At 41.1% G+C, this 21,204-nt stretch overlaps 1 protein-coding gene across 1 annotated transcript in view; it reads left to right on the top strand.

Annotated features, from left to right (window-relative positions):
• Positions 1–601: 601 nt before the first annotated feature.
• The window catches only part of grm3 (glutamate receptor, metabotropic 3), a 45,968-nt gene continuing 25,365 nt past the window's right edge, over positions 602–21,204 (top strand). Inside the window, exons 1-3 of the mRNA XM_036585505.1 lie at positions 602–807; positions 13,207–13,825; positions 16,335–17,211. Of these exons, the coding sequence (XP_036441398.1) occupies positions 13,370–13,825; positions 16,335–17,211 (1,333 nt within the window). The 5' untranslated portion in view covers positions 602–807; positions 13,207–13,369. The remainder of the gene's footprint in view (positions 808–13,206; positions 13,826–16,334; positions 17,212–21,204) is intronic.

The following is a 21,204-nucleotide window of genomic DNA, read 5'->3' as shown; positions in this document are numbered from 1 at the left end:
GTGGCCACGCATTATTTTTATTTACACAGAATGTCACCAGTGCGGATCTGTGGAATTCCAGACAGACTGCACAGTTTCGATATATGGGCCCTGTGGAGTGGGGATTGAATGGTACATTTAGAAACTCTACCAGTGTTGAGGTGTTACTTCAAACGCTTTTATTTAAAAAAAGTGAGGGAAATCCAGTTTTCCATGATACGGACCCTTTAATAACCAAACAGGTAAAACACTGTGGTCAGTCTCTTGCCACCCCCCCACTCCTTCTCTCAGGGGCTCACTCATAACCCAGATTACTTCATGAGAAATGTGTTATCTGTGTTCCTGTATGAGGACATTGAGCTGCTCTCTTCTCTAACCTGTTACAGGTGAGTTCAGGCAAGTTTCTCTCCTCAGACGATGAAAATGTTCCCTCACAAGATCAGGTTTTGTTGCTAGGAGACACAAGCATCATAAGGAGAGGCTCCTTCCTCAAAGCCACACAGCTCTCTCTCTCTCTCTCTCTCCCCCTTTCTCTCTGAGCTTTCTCTCTCTCTCACTCACTCTCACTCACCTCTCTCTCTCTCTCTCCCTTTCTCTCTGTGCCCTCTCTCTCTCATCCTCTCCACTGCGCGCGGATCTGCACTCCCGGACTTTCTCGCGCTCATCCCGCTAAAAGGCGGGAGAATCTGCGGCACCTCCGGACTCCAGCCCGCGGGATTCAGCACGGATTATCACGACCACTTTAGCGGAGGTTTGCGGCGATTTCACAGCGCGCAGAGACGCAGCGGTGGATCCGAAAACGGCTCTTCACAATAAACAAAGTCGCAGGTAGCTTCTTAAATCAGAGGCTGATAGAGGAGCACCGTTAATGTTATGACTGTTAGTGATGCATTTCTGAACTCTAATCTGGGCTCGACTTGTTTTACTAATGACAGATGATCACACTCGGAGTGAGTTCACTAACCTTACAGCCCGAGCGGCGCTGCACTTTGCTGGCAAACACGCTGCGAGAGGCTGAGCTGAGAGCAAACTTTAAGCAGCTGCTCCTCATCAGCCTCAACTACAGTCCTGTCTTCCAATAAATCAGAGCCGTCAGAGCAGCAACGCTGAGGTCTAACTGTGGGAGCGAGTGTCAGGCGTGTCTGTGTGTGTACAGTGAAGTTGCGGCGTTAATACTTTCTCTGAACGCTGTCGTTTGCTTACACGGCCGCAGTACAATTTCATAAACTGAATGATTTACATGGACCTGTCCTTTGAGGTCTGCTGTAAAACTTCAGAGCAGTTTAGTCAGATAGATAGGCTGCACGCGAAGACTCGCGCGGTGTTTGCTAGCCCGTTTGTGGAAAGTTTATCTTTTGTGCACAAATATTTCAGTGATTTTTTAATATTTAGTGGACTAACTGGGTGAGAGCAGGCTGCCTTCGTTGGATTAGAGAGCTATGGGTTTGATAGAGAGTGAACTGCAAAACACTACAAAACAATAGTGCAGCCAAGGCTAAGATACAGAGCTGATAGATAAAGAAAAAGATATAGGAATGAAAAAAGAAATACGAACGAAAGAGAAACAGGGAGAGAGAGAGAGAGAGAGAGAGAGAGAGAGAGAGACGTTATGCTAAGTAGCGATAGCGCTATAGAATCTGTCCTCGTGCAGTGTACTTGTTTCCCCACCTCACTCTGATAAGCCCCGCCTTCCTGCGCTGGGACTGGCTAATAGTTCATACCTATATGACAGACTGCTGGTTAGTATGAACTCCTAGTGCAGGAGGGCACATGGGACTAGCCAATCCTAACGCTGGGAGGGCGGACCGTGCCGGAATACAGGCGGGAAAAGAAAAAGCGCGTCTTTTCAGCGAGCCGTTTTCTCCAGCAGTGAGGTGTGTGTGTGTGAGAGAGAGAGAGCGAGAGAAAGAGAGAGAGAGAAAGAGAGAGAGAGAGAGAGAGAGAGAGAGAGAGAGAGAGGCGAAACGTGGCCGTGTGTTTTTTGTAAGATGTTAGAGGAAGACGCAGATGGTACATAATTTATGACGCCCAGCGCCTGCGCTGAATTTTAATATGGCTGGTTTCTGTGTTGTGGTCGAACTATGAGGTAAAACGCAGGCGCGGGAGGAAAAGATAGGAGAATAAAACGCGAAAAGCACGTGATTCTTTTCTGAATGGTCAGTTGAATCATGTCTAACTTGAATGGTACAAACACTATAGTGAGGTGACTGAGACTAAAAATTAGAGGAATAAAGCAGTCACCGAGTCTCCTTCCTTATTGTATGTGAGTGTAGTTTGGTTAAGCTGGTTTGGTTAACACTTAATGCACTTCAATGGCTCATATCCTACATTTGTCTTAATATTTTTGTGGGTTTATGTACCAAAAACCATAAAAATGTAATGTAAGTGATAATAATGTAACATATTTCTTTACATTATTACCATTTACATTATTACATTACTGTTTTCCAACCTCTGATTGCCCCTTTGAGTTAAACAGGCTGCTGTGTATTTAAATGACCTCCTTTCTGATTGGCATGAGTGGGCGGGGCTGAACTGTTGTAGGGTGAACAGGTGGAATAATGTAAATACATTATTTTTGTGGCAAAAAACAGGGAATTAAGAATGGGCTGGTTTTGCTGCTTAGTTTCCACGTGTGGACTTTATGGACGTTATTTCTTTAAACTTTACCATGATTTACATATTACATCAAACTCTTTGATGTGGAAAAAAGTGAGGAAAATGTGGTTTTCCATGATATGAGTAATGGGATTTAATTTACATTGTGTTATTGTTGATGTGTAAGTTTTTATATGTGCTTGTGTTGTAAGGTCTAAATTACACAGTTACAATCAAAATGGTGTCTGTGTGAAGGCAGAAATGGGTATGTGCCTGCACTCAGAAATCAGTTGGAGGAGTTGTTGGCCTTGAATAGAGTAGAGCTCCCTGTTGAGATTTCCGTGTGTGTTTTCGCTTCTGCCTTCCTCTTAACATGCAGTAGGCCTACAGACAAAAAACGATGGGCTGCAGCCTTGCACTCCAAAACTGCACGTCCATATGTGAAGGCTTCTAGAAAAACAGCCTACATAAAAAAATGCATAAATCATTCTGGTTTGTTCATATGCATGCAGTGAATTTGCACACCTGACTGGCCTTTCCAAACTACAGTACATACACCTATGTGAATTTTCTGTTTGAGATGTTTTGTTCAGACCTAGACAGCCTTGGCCTTGGCCTTGAAATGCACTGTTCAGCTCTCAGTGCTGTGCTCAGTAGAAATGATGCAGTAGAAAGCAGTGCTGTAATAATTAGCCATTCAAGAGCATGGCCTGCATAGCGCATGTAAATAAGCCCTGCATACCCCTCACTCTAAAGCACTGAGCATCATGGCTTGTGCTGAACTGTAGGCTGTCCACTGTTCAGATAAGCAGAGAACTGTTCTTAAAAAAAGACAGCTTGTTTTAAAAAATGACAGAATTTAACTATTTACAAATGTAGTACTGTTTTAATACATTCTTAATTGTCTAGTTGTATTGCGTCCTTCTGTGCCTTGAAAGGCGCTGATAAATAAAATCCTTTTATTAAATTATAGACAAATGATACATCGTGGTAGACATGATCTAAATATAAAGCAATTTCATGCCTGTGTGAGTCCTAATAGTTAGATCTTCTTTATCCCTATATGTTTGCAGCTTTGAGAACTCGAGAGATTTTCTTCCACCCACGCATGTGTTCTCTGTTGAGGGAGCCCACCTTTTGTCAGACTGCATGTTTCCCTCAGATGAAGCCCATGGGTATGGAGCTGTATTATCAATTCTGCTTTAGTCACGTACTCAGAGGCCCCATCAGCTTGCAAATGCTTTGTCTCCTGTTCATTAATATGGAGAGAAAATGGTGCCTAAGCCCAAAGAGTGCCATATAGTTTACCGAAAAGCGCATGCATATGCATTATACAGAATGCCACATACCAAGAGCCAAGGTGTGCATTGACAGCAAGTCTCAAACAGCATACCTGCACATTAAGCCTATAAGTATATAACATCTGCACGCGTGGAGAAGATTGAAGTGTCATTGGTATGAGGAGTGCCCCACTGAAAATGATTCCGCAAATGAGCCAACCCTTTTAAAATTCCAGCCAAACAGGCGATAGTGCTGCAATAAGTCTTGCGTCAAAATCGGCAAAGAGCTGTGGTGCTATACATGTCTATCTGCGGGTATGCACAAACAGAAGTGCGAAGAGATTTCAGCAGCCTGTCAGTCCCATTCGCTGCCAAGCAAATCCGTTTCTGAGCAAAAAAAAGAAGAACAGCTTTGTAGTTGTGGAGTGGTTTTTTTTTTTTTGGCTCTGTTTTGGGGGGGGCTGGGTGTTGTTGCTGCAGAGCACAGCTCCACATTCTCCTCTCTGCATCACTCACATGAAGGTTGGCTTTTAAAGGCTAAGCTTTTTACACACCAAATACGTCTTTCACAAGTGCGTGTTGTTTTTTTTCCCCCCAGTGCAACTCATCCCAAATTCCAAATTCATTTGAAAAGCCCTGTTGAGCTTCATTGGTGTAATAATTGTGCCCGTCAGTGGGTGATGAAACGAGAGGGGATTTAGACATTGTATCTTGATGAAAGAGTTCCCTTTCGGCTCACAGCGAAGTGATGAATCGGAATACGTTTGAAGCGCTGAAGGTTTTGACAGGGAGGAACACGCAGTTCCCTCTAAACACTGAGATGAATATCCTTCCACTCAGACATACTCCTGCCTAATGATAGTGATTTTTTGGTGGTACCTGTTTTATGCCAAGCAAGATTACATTTCCTATGCAGCAGCTGGGAGGGGGGGGTGGAGGGGCTATCTGAAAAGGATTTTGTTATTTATCTGATTGTGTGTTGTAGTGCTTCATTTAAACTGTGATCACTGTCGTTTACTGCAGTGTCACCTAACAAGACAAGTTTCACCTAATGCCATTCTGGAGTTGCACTCGTTGTTGTAAAATGGATGAAGTGTTTGTGTGTTTGGGTTTGTTTGTATGTCAAAATTATGTGTTTAAGCTCAGCTCCCTGACAAGGCCTCTCTCAGGGAGCACTGCAGCATTTTCACACACACTCAGCCGTATCGGTTTTTAGTGTGTTCACTCTTGCTTGCTCGCTTTCTATCGCTCTCTTGCTTGCTCTTTTTCTTTTTAGTTAAAAACCCAACAATAAACAAACATGCCTGTCAGTTGTAGTTACTTCAAATGTCTCACTGATACAATGCAAATCCCCAAACAGTAATTCCGAACACTTTTTTTGGTCACTGAATGTGAAAAAATACACAAACACCTTTAAAAATAAGGGTTCCCAAATGGTTCCTGGTTTGAACGTACAGTTCTAAGAAAACCCTTGAATTGGTAGAGAACATTTACATTATGTGGAGGTTCTGTAAAGTTTGAAAATTTACATTTACAGCATTTAGCAGACGCTCATATCCAGAGCGACTTACAAAAAGTGCTTTGTCTATCCAGAGAAAGTATCTTTGCTAGTTACCAATAGGTTAGAGAGAAAGCCAGTCCTGAGCTCAGATACTGCTAGAATCAGAAAGTCATTATTGACACCTAGAGAAAATGTTCTTCATACTCGCACTTCTGATTTACAAAATGGTCCTTATGAACCATTCACTGAAACATTCTCACTGAAACATTCTTTAGGAAACCAGAAGTGATTATTCAATGGCATTACTCAAAAGAGCCCTCTGATGTACCATTATATTTAAGAGAGTTTGAGTATTAAAGGACCCATATTCTTTTCTGATGGTTGTACTTTATGGACCATTTTTAAAGAGCTGCTTTAAAACCTCTCTATATTTTTTAGAATTAAACAATCAAACTTGAAATCACAGACTTTTTTACCTTGTTAGTTTGTGTCCCTGATCATATTAAGCACAACTCATCACATCATTTCAAAGATAAAATTATTATTTTCCCATTCTTCCATTAAAATGTAATGACTTTTACCTTCCTGGAAAACGACTTCTGTTTTTTTATTTTTCACTGTGGACTAGAGGGTAGAGAGAAATAATATTAACAAGAAGACCATGTTTCACCTGCCTCTCCCATCACTCCTACCTATCATTGAGCAAAAACGCTCAGCTATCTCAGAGATCCTCTCATGTTTCACTCTGAAACACCACAGTATGGATAAATGATGATTATGTATGATTGTAAAATGACGATGTATGATTTGTGATTCATGTTGACTTTAAGACTGATATATGTAAATGACCTCTGTTCTAAAAGGCTGCCCTGTATTATGCCTCATTCAAAAAGCTGCCTGAGCTAAATCAGTCTGGGCTGAATAGTAGGATATATCTAAACGAATTGCTTTTTGTGACATTTCAAGAACAGTGAATTCAAAATGAGCTTAGTTTCCATGTACGGACTGACGAATGAGAGCCATGTTTTTGAAATTAGTAATGTTTACCACATCACACTAGTTTATTAAAAATAAAAAATGAGGAAAATTCTTTATCCATGATATGGGCCCTTTAAAAACCTCACTTCACCTCTTTTCTACAGCTCAGCAGGACATGACTTCCTTTCATGTCTGGTAAAGGGCTAACAGTAATAGCAGAGTTCTTGCTCTCTATGTTCAGGACGCTGCTGCAGTTTTGCTGTGTGTGAACTTTCTCAGTTGTTCTCTCTGCCTCTGTGTCCTGTTTATGGATCAATGGCCTTAGCGCTGTAAGGAGTGCTGTGTTAATATTTAATAGCGTCCCTCCACTATGGCTGTTAAAAAAGGAGCCATACTCTCTCCTAATCCTGGCTTTCCACCTAACTTCAGCCCCCACACAACCATACACTGTGTACAGCTAAAGTACAGGGTGTATGTTCTTGTCTTTTGATAAGTTCGAGTACATAAAAGATTAGAGTCACTAAAAGGGTGAACATAACGAGTGATTTCTGCATTCTCAATTAGACACCCCACAGCTCTTGTGCAGTTGAGTGAAACAAGTTGCAGACAGGACAATGTTTTGGCATTTAAAAAGCAGTAAAAGTTGACTTTGTACAGCTACTAGGTACAGCAGGAGGTGATATTACAGCACTCTGTGTGTGTGTGTGTGTGTGCATGTGTAAAAAGTGGGGCTCTAGGTCTCACACTTTGCAAACTCTCCATGAGGAACTCAAGTGAATCCTTTTGTTTGAAAAGATATGCTTCAGTGGTGTAACTGTGCTCATGCAGACCCCCCACACACATTTATACAGCAAGAGAGAAAAACACAAACAAACAACCAGTAAAAAAATATGTCGATTGGATTCATATTTTGTTATTGGATATTCATGTTCTGATGCAGATATGTTTGAAAATACTACCTATAACCAAAGAGAAACATAGTGATAATATACAGAACTGTGCAAAAGTCCATGAATTTAATTTTGTATCAGAATGGCCATAATTACAAGTTAATTAGTTTTCAGCATCAGAAAAAGCAGAAACATGTTTAACAGAAAATTACACAGCAGCCTTGACAACTAATACCTTACATTTATTGTGTCCACTCTTTCTCTTTATTACAGCCTCCTTTCTTTTTGGGAGACTTGCTTTCAGTTTTTCAAAGACATCTGCAGAGATATTAACCCCCAACTCTAAAGTTCAGCCTCAGAATTTTCTGCTTCTCACAATCCAATAATCCAAACACATGAGTTGAGCTCGATTTTCTCCTATCTCTCAAAGTAGACAGTTTTAAGTATTTTTTATCTGATTGTGACAGTTTAGGTGTCTATCAGGTCTTGCCTTGTTGTTAAGACATTTTCTCTATATCCTTCAGTATTAGTTTGAACTCCAGTTTTGGAAGCTCCTGCTTTTTGACTTATTTACTCTTGAGTTTCCCATTCCTTATGCACCTGGATTATCTTACCGATATTAACTTTTAGCTGTTTTGACTGAAAATTAAATAAATGAAGGGTGATCCCACAGAAACCAGTAAGTGTTTCTAATGTAATGGTCTGTTTTTCTGCAGAGCTGATTTTTGTACACTGCTGTAAGGGTTTTGGTGCTACAATGTATAAATCAAATCTGATGATTTATCATCCATCCCTGCTTTCCTCAAATCTCAGAGGAGTTCTTTTTTTACAAACAATTGTAATATTCTAGGGAAAACAGCGCGGCTGAAGAACACTGTTGCTGTGGTGAGAGCGAGTACTTGGGGATTTTGTTTGGCGCCTGAGTTTGGAATTGATTTTGTGAGCTGACTGTTTGATTTAAGCATGCTGTTAAGGAACGGCCTGCAAGCAAAATCCAATTAATTTCAGAAGCTCTCTGTACCCAAAAAAGCCCCTGTACCCTGCTCCCGTCCTACCCCACTAAGCTAATTAACACGATTAGCCAAGGGGAACTGCTTAAAGATGGGCTAAAGTATGTGGCTCAGGGAGGGACCTAGAACGCCTTCTACTTCTTACTGGTAAAAGCGCACTTGTCTTAAATACAGTTTAGGGGAATAGAGGTGGATGTGAGTAAAGTTGATGGGTTGGCATGGGACTGAGCAGGTCTGCACAATATATTGTTTGTTTATTGTTATCATGACATTGAACTTGAGAATGTTGCAATATGCTAATAAGCTTTCTAAACAATCCCAGTGGATTATACTGTGTGCTGAGCTTCATCAATCACAGTTCTCAAAGTTTCTGTGGGTGGGCTGAAGAATGAAGTTGTTCTTGTAATCCAACTAAAGTAGATTATTTTGTATAGTCTTTAACCATGTTACAGCAGAGGTCCACCCCTGCATTTTTGACATATTGCAAGGGGTATCGCAAGGCGTGTAGCAATATGATTATAATACTAGTATTTGTAGGAGTTTCTGCTGCTGGTAATCTGTACTGGTTGAGTGTTCTAGCCTCAAAATTACTGGGCTGTTTTTCTTATACCCAGTTGTTTTTCTTTCTTTGATACCCAGATTGAACACTGTATTTTGATGGGCTTTTTTATTCTATGTACAGACAGCACATTCAAATTATCCTAAATGCTTTGAACATAACTAGCTCACTGCACATCAGCATGAACAACTAAAACATCTCCCAAAAGAGTCCTTTTTGGTATCAAACAATGCATGCTATTTTTTTGATGAATTCGGCAAAGCTTTAGCGGTGAAGGAGACCAAGCGCTGATTCCTCACACCCAGTATGACTTCAGCCGTCTCAATGTGCTAAAATGGCACCAGTCAGCAGCTCTTGAACAGTCAAAAGCTTCTGCCATCAAAGCAAAAGATCTCACCCCCCACCCGTATTCTTGCTGATCTCTCAGGAGAAAGAACATACAAAGAGAGAAAAGTGCGAGGATACGCACTGAAACGTAGGCCCACACACACACACTGCACGCAGGCACTGCAAGAGCTATTGTAGCTGTTTGGCTGGAGCTTGTGGAGTTTGTGGCTGGCAGACCGAATCGGGAGAGAGATAACAAGGCTAGCTGCTGTTAACGTGCAGCCACCAGAGGCCTGCAGCACGACGGGTTTTGTGTAGCGTAGCACTGTAAAGATAGATAGCATCGCCGGGGATGAGCATTAGGCTATCCAGCACTCGAGCCTTTTTCTTTTTCTTCTTCTTCTTCTTCTTCTTATTCGGGAGCGGGCCTGAAGGCTTTATGAGTCTGCCAGAGTGCTGGAAACGGGGCTGGCTCCTCGCAGGTCTCCTAAATGCCTCCTCCGCAAGGGAATGTGGGAGAGGAAATCAGATTAGAGAAGCTTTTCCAAGCCCTGAGATCAAAACATGGGCTTAGATATCAGCCGCACATCTGAGTGGCTTCAGCAGCTCGTCGCCAGGAGTGGAACGGCGAGCGCAGATTTGATCCGTCAATTAGAGTGTCAGATCCTTCTGAACAATGAAAGCATGCTATCTGAGCAGCTATTTATTAGTACGGTTTTTAATTATTTACTAAGAGGGATCATTTTGATCTTGAATCATACATGTTAAATGACATACACTGAATACCAAGTCTGATTTTTTCACCAGTGTGCCTGTGCAACACACTTGTCTTGACATATTTGGCACTGCATACTACAGAACAGATTCCAAAACAGAAGGTATTTGGTGTCAGACACTCTTAAAAAAGGTAGTTCTTTAAGGGTTCTTTTGTAAGGAAAATGGGTCTATAAACACTTTTCATGATGAAATGCAAAGATCATGAAAGGATTCATCGAAATGTGCTATAGATGGATCCTTATAGAACTTTTTTGAAAAGGGTTCTATATAGAAGGGTTCTTGGTAACACTTTATTTGGATGGTCCACTGTAGATGCTTTGTAAATGCTCAGTATATCTTTAAGTAACATTCAACTAAATATCTATTAAATGAAACTGAACTTCAAGTTCAGTATGAAAGATTCTGTTAAATCTATTCCTAACCCTAAGCCTAATCCTAACCTTAACCTCAAGGCAAAACCTACACCTACTCCTAATCCTAACCATAACCATACTGTTGTTGATCAACTGAATATAACCAGAAAGTTTGTTAGTGATTTAGGTATCTGTAGAGCATCTATAGGGGACCATCCAAATAAAGCGTGACCAGGTTCTTCTACTGTTACGATGTCAAGCTTGTAATAATAGAAGAACCCTTTTGGGTGCTATATAGAATCCTTTTCAAAAACGTTCTATATAGAACCATCTACAGCACATTCTCCATCAGTCTGAAGAATGCTTTCATGATGCAAAGACCCCTTGAATCATGCAAACGGTTCTTCATGGTTCTTTATAGAATCATTTTCTTTACTAAAGAACCCTTGAAGAACCATCTTTTTTTAGAGTGTAGGTGGTAGGAAGCTTCCCAACATACTCATCATGCAACATGCCATCAAATGCGTTTTTTTATTGCAAACAAGCAGTAAAAGGACAAGATCGGACAAGCTTTCCAGAATACTGGAAATCATCACATTCAACCTAATAAGAAATTGTAGCACACTTTGTTTTGAGTAACTATGTAACACTGAGTTTTAAGTTTACAATATTATGCTCATCACACTGCAAAAAATAGTATCTTGTCCAGTGAAATGATCTTAAATCTAGTCGATCTTTCTAATGTTTCTTATTTTGAGATGGTTGTGCACTTATTATAAGATTATTTAGCTTATTTCTGTTTACTTGTTTTAGGTGATGTTATCAAGTAAAATGATCTCACTACATTGGCAGACAATTTTGCTGGTTTCAAGCACATGTCTTAAAACAAGCAAAATTATCTGCCACTATAGTGAGATCATTTTACTTAATAAAATCACTTAAAACAAGTAAAAAATGTTTGGAAATACGTTAAATAATCTTAAACTAAGCTTACAACAATCTCAACTGGAGAAATATTGGACTTATTGACTAGATTTAAGATAATATTACTTCACAAGATGAACAGGTTGGAAACAACAATGACAAATTTGCCACCATGAAAATCTAAGCTCACATTTGTTGTGACATAACAAAAAAACTACATCTAATCCATTTGAACAGCATGATCTTTCACATATTTGGGTTTTCTGAAGTTCTATAAAGCTTGTCCAACCTTGCAAAAGTTGCTATGAAAGAATTCTTTGATACAAAATATGTGTCACGGTATTCCGTTTTCTGAGGTTTGATAAGTTTCAAATGAACAAGTAGTGTCATATTTAAAAATAAAAACACTGTCAAAAAGTAGGCTAATTATGCACTCTTATCCAAAATGTACTCAGAAGAGCTCATTGTGACATAAAGTGACCTGATTCATCACGATACCTATAAATATTGTCACATTGCAGACTGCTACTGATAAGTCAATTAGTATATAACTACAGTAGATAAGGAAGGTCTCTGTGAACATTACAACACTGTTGTAGGCTCGCCCTTTGAAGTAAACAGTTGCAGAGAAAAACCCTGCAGTAATAGAAGATACAATATTTCCTAAGATGGCCTTGCAGACCTGCGCTAGGAGCTGAGGGACTTTCACTTATTACTCACTTAGAAGTTTTTCTAGCATTTAAACTGTATTGAACAGAAACACTCATAGACATGTGCCAGAAAGTACTGGTCATTCAGATCTGAAACATTTTGTTCCATGAGTTTCTCTCCCTATCATAGCAATGATAGATTGTGTTCGCTTCTGATCCAGTTTACCCTTTTAATTCAACATTTTCACCCTTAGTGTAGCATTTTCGCCTTCTCTCGGGGGCTATGTACTTATTGATTTATGTTTGTGTGTTTCTTCATCCTTGTGTATCTGTTCTGACATATCTGTTCACAGGCGTAGAGATGAGGGAGGGTGAAACTGGAGCATGTGTGTTTGTTTGTGTGTGTGTGTGTGTGTGTGTGTGAAGCGTGTTGTTTTTTTAGGAGTTTATCAAAGCATAGACTTCACCTCTCAACTCTGCAGCTTGCACACTGGTTCTGCATGCAATGGAGAACAACAAAACTTGAGGAGACACCAAATTTTACTATCCTACACTTTAAAAATAAAGCTTCCTAAATGGGTCTTGCAATGTTTGCACTGTTTCACTGTAATTGGTGTAGAACGTTTAAATTATGGAGAAGTTCTCTAAAATTTAAAGAGCTTATATTGTGGAAAACCCGATTTATTGTTCAAGTCACTTTGTTCAAGTTTCAACGCACCATTCACTACCCAGTCCACATGGTCCATGTTTAGAAACTAAGCTGTAAAAACACCCTGTTTTGAATTCATTGTTTCTGTGATGTCAGATAATCAACTCATTTACACACTGTATATCCACCTATTCAGCCTACTGCACTTTAGCCCCACCCATTCATAGTGAAGTTCTAAGGAGTGTTTCTGCTCCAAGTGCTTTTTGAATGAGGCATCATACAGGGCAGATCTCATTTACATATATCAGTCTTAAAGGTACAGTAACAGAAACAGCCTATTTAATTCTAAGTGATACAGAGAGATTGGAAAATGGTCATGTAAAAATGAATTCTGACCATTTTTGGTACATAAAACCATACAAATATTATAAGTAGACCTCAAGGGAAAAATGGAATACAAAAAAATGTAGGATATGTTCCCTTTAAAAAAGTTCTTCACACTTGCACATCTCATGTACAAAAGCGGTTCCATTGAAAGGTTCTTTAGGGACCAAAAAAGTGGTTCTCATATTGAATTACTTCATAGGACCCTATTTGGCACCTATATTTTAAGAGTGTAATAACCATTTTCACCTGTCGTCTGTCCTCCATCACTTTCAGAATCCATGTCTTTTTGTCTAATCTCTCTCTCTCTCTCTCCTGTGTCTCTGTTTTTCTCTCTCACTTTGCAGGTGGTAAGCTGATTCCCTCTTAGCATATCTTCATGTATGATCAGACAGAACTCTCAGTGTCCAGTCCATGGCTCTCCCCTGCCTCTGACGCTCCCTCCTCACCCTCTTTCTCCCTCATAAAGCGCTGAACGGCCACCTGTGCTTGCTCCGTCTCCGTGTAACCATGTCATCCGCAGTTCGAGCTTTGCTGCTTGTGCTGCTAGGAGCTGGGGTCCTGCTGTCCAGTGGTGACTCCCCCCGTCGAGAAATTAAGATAGACGGGGACTTGGTCCTGGGAGGCCTCTTCCCTATCCACGAGAAGGGCCTTGGCATGGACGAGTGCGGCCGCATCAACGAGGATCGGGGCATCCAAAGGCTGGAGGCCATGCTCTTTGCCATAGACCAGATCAACCGTGACGTCAGCCTGTTGCCAGGCGTAGCCCTGGGAGTCCACATCCTGGACACATGTTCTAGGGACACCTACGCATTGGAGCAAGCACTGGAGTTCGTCAGAGCCTCACTGACCAAGGTGGACGACAACGAGTTTATCTGCCCCGATGGCTCTTATGCCTTCCAGGAGGACAGCCCACTGGCTATTGCTGGGGTCATCGGAGGGTCCTATAGCAGCGTCTCCATACAGGTCAGTGCTGAGCTGCTATGCATGTGTAGAAGACACAACATCACCAGTGACTGGTAGCTACTGCATAAAAGAGACTTCTGTAAGAACGTATAGCTAATGTTTAAAAACATACCATTTGTGCTCCAGTCTGTACAGGAAATTAAGCTGCAGAAACAGCCCAATTTGATTTCACAGTTGCTGTGAATACAGTTACATATTACTGCACATTCATGTTAGCCCACTCATTCACATTGACATGATAAGGAGTGTTGTTACTGCAGACATTCTGTAGCAGAGTTATTGTCAGGGCTGCTTGATTCAGGAGGGATGCAAGGTGATGCCATCCCCCAGTCTGTTACCAAGTTGTCTTCGATGTATTGTGAGTTCTTCATGTCAAACAAATAGTGCACACATGCACATACAGAACGGCTGGTTACACAGAAATGCATGATTTTCATTCGTAATGCAGTGAAGTATTTGCTGAAGCACATGCACCTGCCATAAGCTAGCACTGCAGCAAGATTTGTGGACATCCTTCAAGCACCACTGTAGTTAGCTGTGCATTTTGTCCAAAACTGCAGTGTTGCTCAGATAATGAAATGGGATGCAACTGACCCTGATGCCAACTGATGGTAGCAGAGCTGATGAAACTGGTTTGATGCGAAGTCTGAGGTTGAAACATGTCTTCAAATGCATACGCTTTGCATTTGTAATACAATGAATTCTTATAAAAGTCTAATGACTGTACAATTACAGAGAGCTTACAACAAATAACAAATTTCAGTCTAATCACAATGTAAGAGAAGTATTTGAAAAGCCTTTTTTCTTGCACCAAAAAGCAAAACAAAGTAAATACGGCTAAAGTACAGTTCACGAGTAGCCAAAGCCATTCAGAAGGTCTTTAAAAGGTCTCTTAAGGTCTTTGAAAGTCTGTATGTGGCAGGCACAATCACATGAATTATTCCATAGTGTTGTTTGTATGCAGAGATGCTGGTGATGTCATCATACAGTCGCACCAAATTATTACAGACCAGTGAATGATTTTCTGTCTGAGAGCTTGGCACCCTCCAAGAACTGAGCAAAACACAACAGCGCAGAGACCTTACTTCTGCTCAGCTCCAGAGTACCTGATCCATTATTTAAAGCGCAGCGTTCAGGAAAAAAACGTGCGCCGCCCCTTTTTCATTCTTTCCTGTTTAAATCCACCCAGCTCCAGCCCCATTTGCTCCGATTCCTTCCCTCATGCATACATGCCTGGATTAGCACTGTGGCTATGCTATTATGTGCTTTATGTGTTCCTCCTTTTTGTGGCACTGGTAACAGAGCTGGGGGAATTTGCATAGTTTTACATAACCTCCTCCATCTGTGGCACCATAAAAGCCAGTTTTCCCTATCAGTTCCAGAATCCATAATCTGTCTTTTTCTAATTCTCTCTTTCCCCTGCCTGAGTCTCCTCTCCCTCAGCTCTTTCTTCAGAGAGCTAATGCTCTGTGTTTCTGGAGAAGGCCGGGAGGACCGTGACCTCACTGTGGTCTCCTCGTTAGATAACCATTGTTGCCCATCATTCTATTCTCATCGGCAACAATTAGTCACTGTTTATTTCTTACCGCAGTTGTTTGGCCATCCTTTCTGCTCATCCCTCTGGCAGATACACTCATGAGGGCTCTAACTGTTATTCCTCAACAACTGTTTAGCAACTATTTTGCATAATATTGCTAAGAAGTAAAAGAGTCTGCATCAAGTTTATGTTTCATGATATACTCATGAGAGTGCCATCCCTTATTCCTAAACAACATTTTAGCCCTTATTTTATACACCACCTGGGAAATGAAAGAACCTAGGCCTACTTCACGTTTATGTTCCATGAAGCTGTAGAAACACTGATTATTCACACAGCATTTGAGTGCTCCCTGCTAGCGTCTGAAATGAGAAAAACAAAATTGTGGTTATCATCATCAATAGTCACTGATTACTGATCTTCTGCATTACGGTAAAATCTCTCCTCTAACATTGCGTTCAATTTGACAGTGAGTAATGTAATGGACAATTACTGTGCTATGAGTTATTTAATAGCATGTAAAATAAACCCATTGTACCAGACTAACAGACATGTCCATGCTACAAAAAGCCTGATCACGATGAGATAAAAGGGTATTCTGATGGATTACAACGGACTGACAGTGTGGATTTCACGCAGGCTGACAGTGAAGTGCTCAATGTGCTCTCAGTCTTTCAGCAGTGTATGGCAGTGGCAGCTTCTGCCTCACCCTCGGTGTGATATAAGTGTGATGTGCGAGAGCCAAGCTGAGTCTGACCAAAGAGAAACATCCCCTCTCTGCCTCATCCTGCTGGGATTGCCTGCGTACTCTTAATTGGGCTAATGTGATCTGATCCAATCAAGTGGCTAAAAAAGAATATTTTATGTATCATAGACTTTGGATAATTAATTCATAAGGTGCTGACTTATTGATTTAAACAGTATTTCTAATGCAGTGCCTGTTTGCGCATTTTTCTTTTCTCTTCACTCCAGGTTGCGAACTTGTTGCGCCTTTTCCAGATCCCTCAGATCAGCTATGCCTCCACCAGTGCTAAGCTCAGTGACAAATCGCGCTATGACTATTTTGCTCGAACAGTCCCCCCGGACTTCTACCAGGCAAAAGCCATGGCTGAGATCCTGCGCGCCTTTAACTGGACCTATGTCTCCACGGTGGCTTCTGAGGGCGACTATGGTGAGACTGGCATTGAGGCCTTTGAGCAGGAGGCCCGTATGCGGAACATATGCATTGCCACGTCAGAAAAGGTGGGTCGCTCCAACGCTAAGCGCTCCTCGTACGAAGCAGTGGTGCGGCAGCTCCTGCAGAAGCCCACGGCCCGTGTGGTGGTGCTCTTCTTGCGCAGCGATGATGCCCGTGAGCTCTTAGGTGCCGCCACTCGTCTCAATGCCTCCTTCCTGTGGGTGGCCAGCGATGGCTGGGGGGCGCAGGAGAGCATCGTCAAAGGCAGTGAGTTTGCAGCCGACGGAGCCATCACCCTGGAGCTGGCGGCCCACCCAATCCCCGAATTCAATCGCTACTTTCAGAGCCTCAATCCACTCAACAACCACCGGAACCCTTGGTACAAAGACTTCTGGGAGCAGAAGTTCCAGTGCTCCTTGGGTGGGACGTCGTCATCGGCAGGGCTGGGCACTCCCAAACCACCCTGCGACCCAGGGCTGGCAGTGGATGAGTCCAACTTTGAACCCGAGTCCAAAATCATGTTTGTGGTGAATGCAGTGTATGCCATGGCGCACGCCCTGCACCGCATGCAGCGGACACTATGTGCTAATACCACACGCCTGTGTGACGCAATGCGCAGTCTCGATGGCAGGAGGCTGTACCGGGACTTTCTACTTCACATCAGCTTCAGAGGTAATGCTAACAGAGATCTTATGATCAAGTAAAATCATTCATTCTTTTTTGCCTTTGGGTTTTTGGACTACTGTTTTTAAAATGAACACATTATTTGAAGGCTACCACGAAGGGACTGCGAATAACATATTTAAAAAACAATATTTAAGTTTTCATTAACAGCTTATGACAGTAATATGATAACATGTCCAATGAAGTAAGTAAATAGAAAGTAAACTAAAAAAGTGATAACACTGTTATGAAGTATCATTTCCAAGTGATTGAACTTATAAGGAAGAGGTTTAGTTAAAACAGAGTTTTATTAAAGATGCCCTCAAACTAGTGATATGAAAAAATGTGTGAAAATAGGTATGAAAATGGCCAGTTTAGTTTGAGGTAGGGATGTGCATGAGTACTCAAATAAGCAGCTATCCATTAGAGGTGCCAGTATTTGAATACTGAAATCACTGTTCAGGTGATGCTAGTTCATTATGAGAAGAGAAAATATACAAACTAACAATTCACTGAAAATTCATTGATTTTATTTTTAAAAGAACTATAAAAAGTAAAATCTTTGCTTGTATTTGCGAGTATGTTATGTTATACTTTGCTACACTGAAATGTGATTGCCTTAATGTGGGCACACTGTGGGACATGACTTAAGAAGGCAGATACAGCACGGCTTTTATCACCTCATAGGTTAAGCTGATGTTAGGTCTAGAAACAGTTAAATATATTTCTCTGACAAACTAACATGTTGGCACGTTGTCCACTAAAGAGAAAAAACGCCTGTAGAAGACGACGAGTCTCCATCAGCATCCAGGGTTGCACCGGCTAGTTGTAGTTTTAGCTCATTAGCTAATGACGGAGGCAGCCTCTGTTATGTTACTCATTCAACACGAAAGCCTACTCATTTCTTTCTTGGCTATATTTGAATTATAAAATGTTTTAAAATGTTTTTCTTTGCATGATGTTACATTTTTGTGCAACACCTGTGCTGTCACCTAAAAAGGTAAGCCACAGCTCTACAATTGTTTCTTCTTCTCTGTAGTTAACCGGATATCTGTTCATGAACTCTTACAGATACTCAAATATCAAAATTAGTCAGAATGTACTTCCCTGTTCGTATAACAGTTATAACTTATAACTTATTATAACAGTGTTATAAATGAACAAATGTCTGCCTCTTTAGTTTAACCCCTTAAAATCCCAGGCTTATTTTATACTATGGCTCATTATTCAGAAAGTACAGAGACTTCAAAGCAAACTGGCTGGGCTGTTCTTAGGGGGTTAAGTTATGTCAGTTCAGTGTCTTGTTTAGTGTAGTGCTTTTTAAATGTTATTCAGTGCTTATGTACGTTTTATGAAGTCCCTATGTTGGTAGCCTTCAAATAGTGTTACCAAATATTTTATGGTGCCTTGAATACACTGCTTTAATATTTCTGGTTTGTCTAACATGCACAATTCCTTTTTACTTATTTTTCTTGCCTTTAAATGCAGTGGGTGCACGCTGAGTGTGCGATAGCCCATGTGCTCAAATTTTACTTGCAGCTAGTTTCAAAGTTTTGCAGATACAAGTGGCTGTTGTGCTGTTTCCATTTTCCATTTTGAGCTGTTTCATTTCAAGTAGTTTCCAGACATTTAAATGCGTTAAAAGGGAATTCCACCAATTTTTCAAAATTTCTTCATACTTCAGTCACTGAGTGGGTTCAGAGTGGTGGATGAATTACCTCATTGTGGATAAACATACTGGTGATAGGAACAAGGGATTGTGATGTTTGCAGGACAAATATAGCCATTTTGCTTATTTTCCAAAATGACCGTTGAACCTACTCCTGCCTTTTTTATATGTTTTTATATGTAATGTTAAAAACGGTAAAATAGAGGTAAATCTGAAAAAAAAAACTCTGAGTACTGCAAATTATGGATGATGTTTATGTCACCTCTGCATAGGCTTGTGTGATATTGATTTTTCAATGCTTGCGACTGACCATTTTTAAAAATCTCGATCAACAATGCAATTGTCTAGAACAGATTAAAAAAACTCTTGAAAAATAAAACCTACAGCCATAGGGCGGTGCTGTTGAGTATCATTACATTTAGGTGCAGGTGAAAGCTTTTTACCATAATGAGGGCATGCTGAGGGAGGTCAAACTTGATATGGACCATGCCAAGCTGTCTTGTGTTACCAACTGTGAGAAAACATTGACTAGTGGTCTCGATTTTTACAGAATTTGTCACTCCTAGATTTAAGTTTTTTTCTGAAACAACTCAGCCAGGTCCTGTTTTTCATGGCCTCCGCAATGTTGGAGCTGTTATCAGTTGCAGTGCAGGAGAGGCGACTTTCCTCCAGCTTCCACTCCTCCAAGGAAGCTCAAAGAGCATCAGCTATTGTCACTTAAGTGCGTCTCTGGGAAACAGGTGGTCTTGAGATATTTTGGCTCTAATTTCCGATCGCTGCAGATGGACTGTGCAGTAACAGACATGTATGGCTGTAAATTAATACTTGAAATTAGTGCAAAATACTCAGCACTGTCAATCATTTTCATTCAGGTTCAGATAATTTGAAGTTTTTATGACTTGTTTATTACAGTTTTCACATGTCACATTGTTTGGATTGAGTGGTTGACCTTTGTCGTCTGCTTCAAATCTAAAAGTTCGAGCTTCAAATTGCCAAATTGGAGCATGGCAATTTTTCTTTTGAACTAGTGCCACCATTTTTTTTCTGCAATTATGGTCACTGCAGATGGGCTCATAAAGAGCTCAAGGTGCTTGTTCATAAAGGTATTTTAACAAGCTGTTTAATAGTAAAGGCAAAATTAAGAAAAACCTACACTGAAAGAAAAATCTCATACATTTTTACCATTTAAAAAGAGCAAATTCAAAAAGAGTTAAATGGTAAACTTGCGCCATTAGTGAAATAATATAATCAGAGACAATGTCACTGGATATCGAGGCAGTGTAAGATCATGTAGGGACGATCAAATCGTTATATTGCACAAGCCTACCTCTACACCAGTTGCATAGAATGTAGAGGAATAAAATAGGCTTAAGAAAGGATTGGAATTTGTTCAGGTTTAATATAGCCCCTATCGGTCGATTAAAATCTGACTTGGTCGCTCCAAATACCGATCTTTCAAACTGGATCGGGACATTCCTAAATGCACCTCTAGCTCCATGTACCTTTCTGCTTCTGGCTTTCTGCATTTCTCTGTTCTATTCATATTCCGTATCCCCCTCTCTCCTTCGCCGCAGCGGTATGTGGCGGGGTGTGTGTAGGTGCTTAAGGATCACGCTGTATTTCTTTTGTCAGTCTGTGGTTAATGTGAGTGGAGGTGCATAGTGGCTGTGTAATTAGAGCCAGTGTGAGAACTGATTGCCACACTGGCAGGCCCGTGGCTGTGACGAGAACACGAGCTGAGGCTAACGCGTGTGCTGCCACTGAGAGGATTGCTTTTGACTGACAGGTGGAGAGCAAGGGGAGCAGGTAAAAATAAACCATGTAAAAGTGCTCAAGCTGGCGCGTCAATATTAGATGAGCTTATGCCACACTTATCCGTGACTGTACACAAACACGTACGACGGCGGAGGTAGAGAAAAGCGGCGAGGGGGTGGAGAGAATTCTAAACTCCCTTAGGGCATCAGGGAAAGAAAGAGTTATTAAGACGTGAAAAATAGAGCTAGGCTGGAAACTGTTTATGAAGATAGGATATAGGAATATAAAGAGATCGGGATGGGTACACAGAGAGGAATGTGGGAGCAGATGTAGTGAGAGAAAGAGTGTGGAGGTTGTGTGCATGTCTACGCATACGTATGCGAGAAAGAAGGGTGTGTGCGCACGTTTGTGTGCGCGCTTGTGTTTCACGGAGAGAGAGAGAAAGAAAGAGTAAGAGGGAAGAGAGAGAGACTTGGAGAGATAAAACGATGTGAGAGAGGTTGAGTGGGTTGGTATGCGTCAGCAGAAGAAGATTCTCTTTGAAATTCACCATCTTCATTTTTCAAGCGCAGAATCAA

Source organism: Colossoma macropomum, unplaced genomic scaffold (assembly GCF_904425465.1).
Source record: "Colossoma macropomum unplaced genomic scaffold, Colossoma_macropomum, whole genome shotgun sequence".
Classification (NCBI taxonomy): Eukaryota; Metazoa; Chordata; class Actinopteri; order Characiformes; family Serrasalmidae; genus Colossoma; species Colossoma macropomum.
The sequence above is the reverse complement of the archived record's forward strand: the minus strand, read 5'-3'. Positions and strand labels throughout refer to the sequence as shown.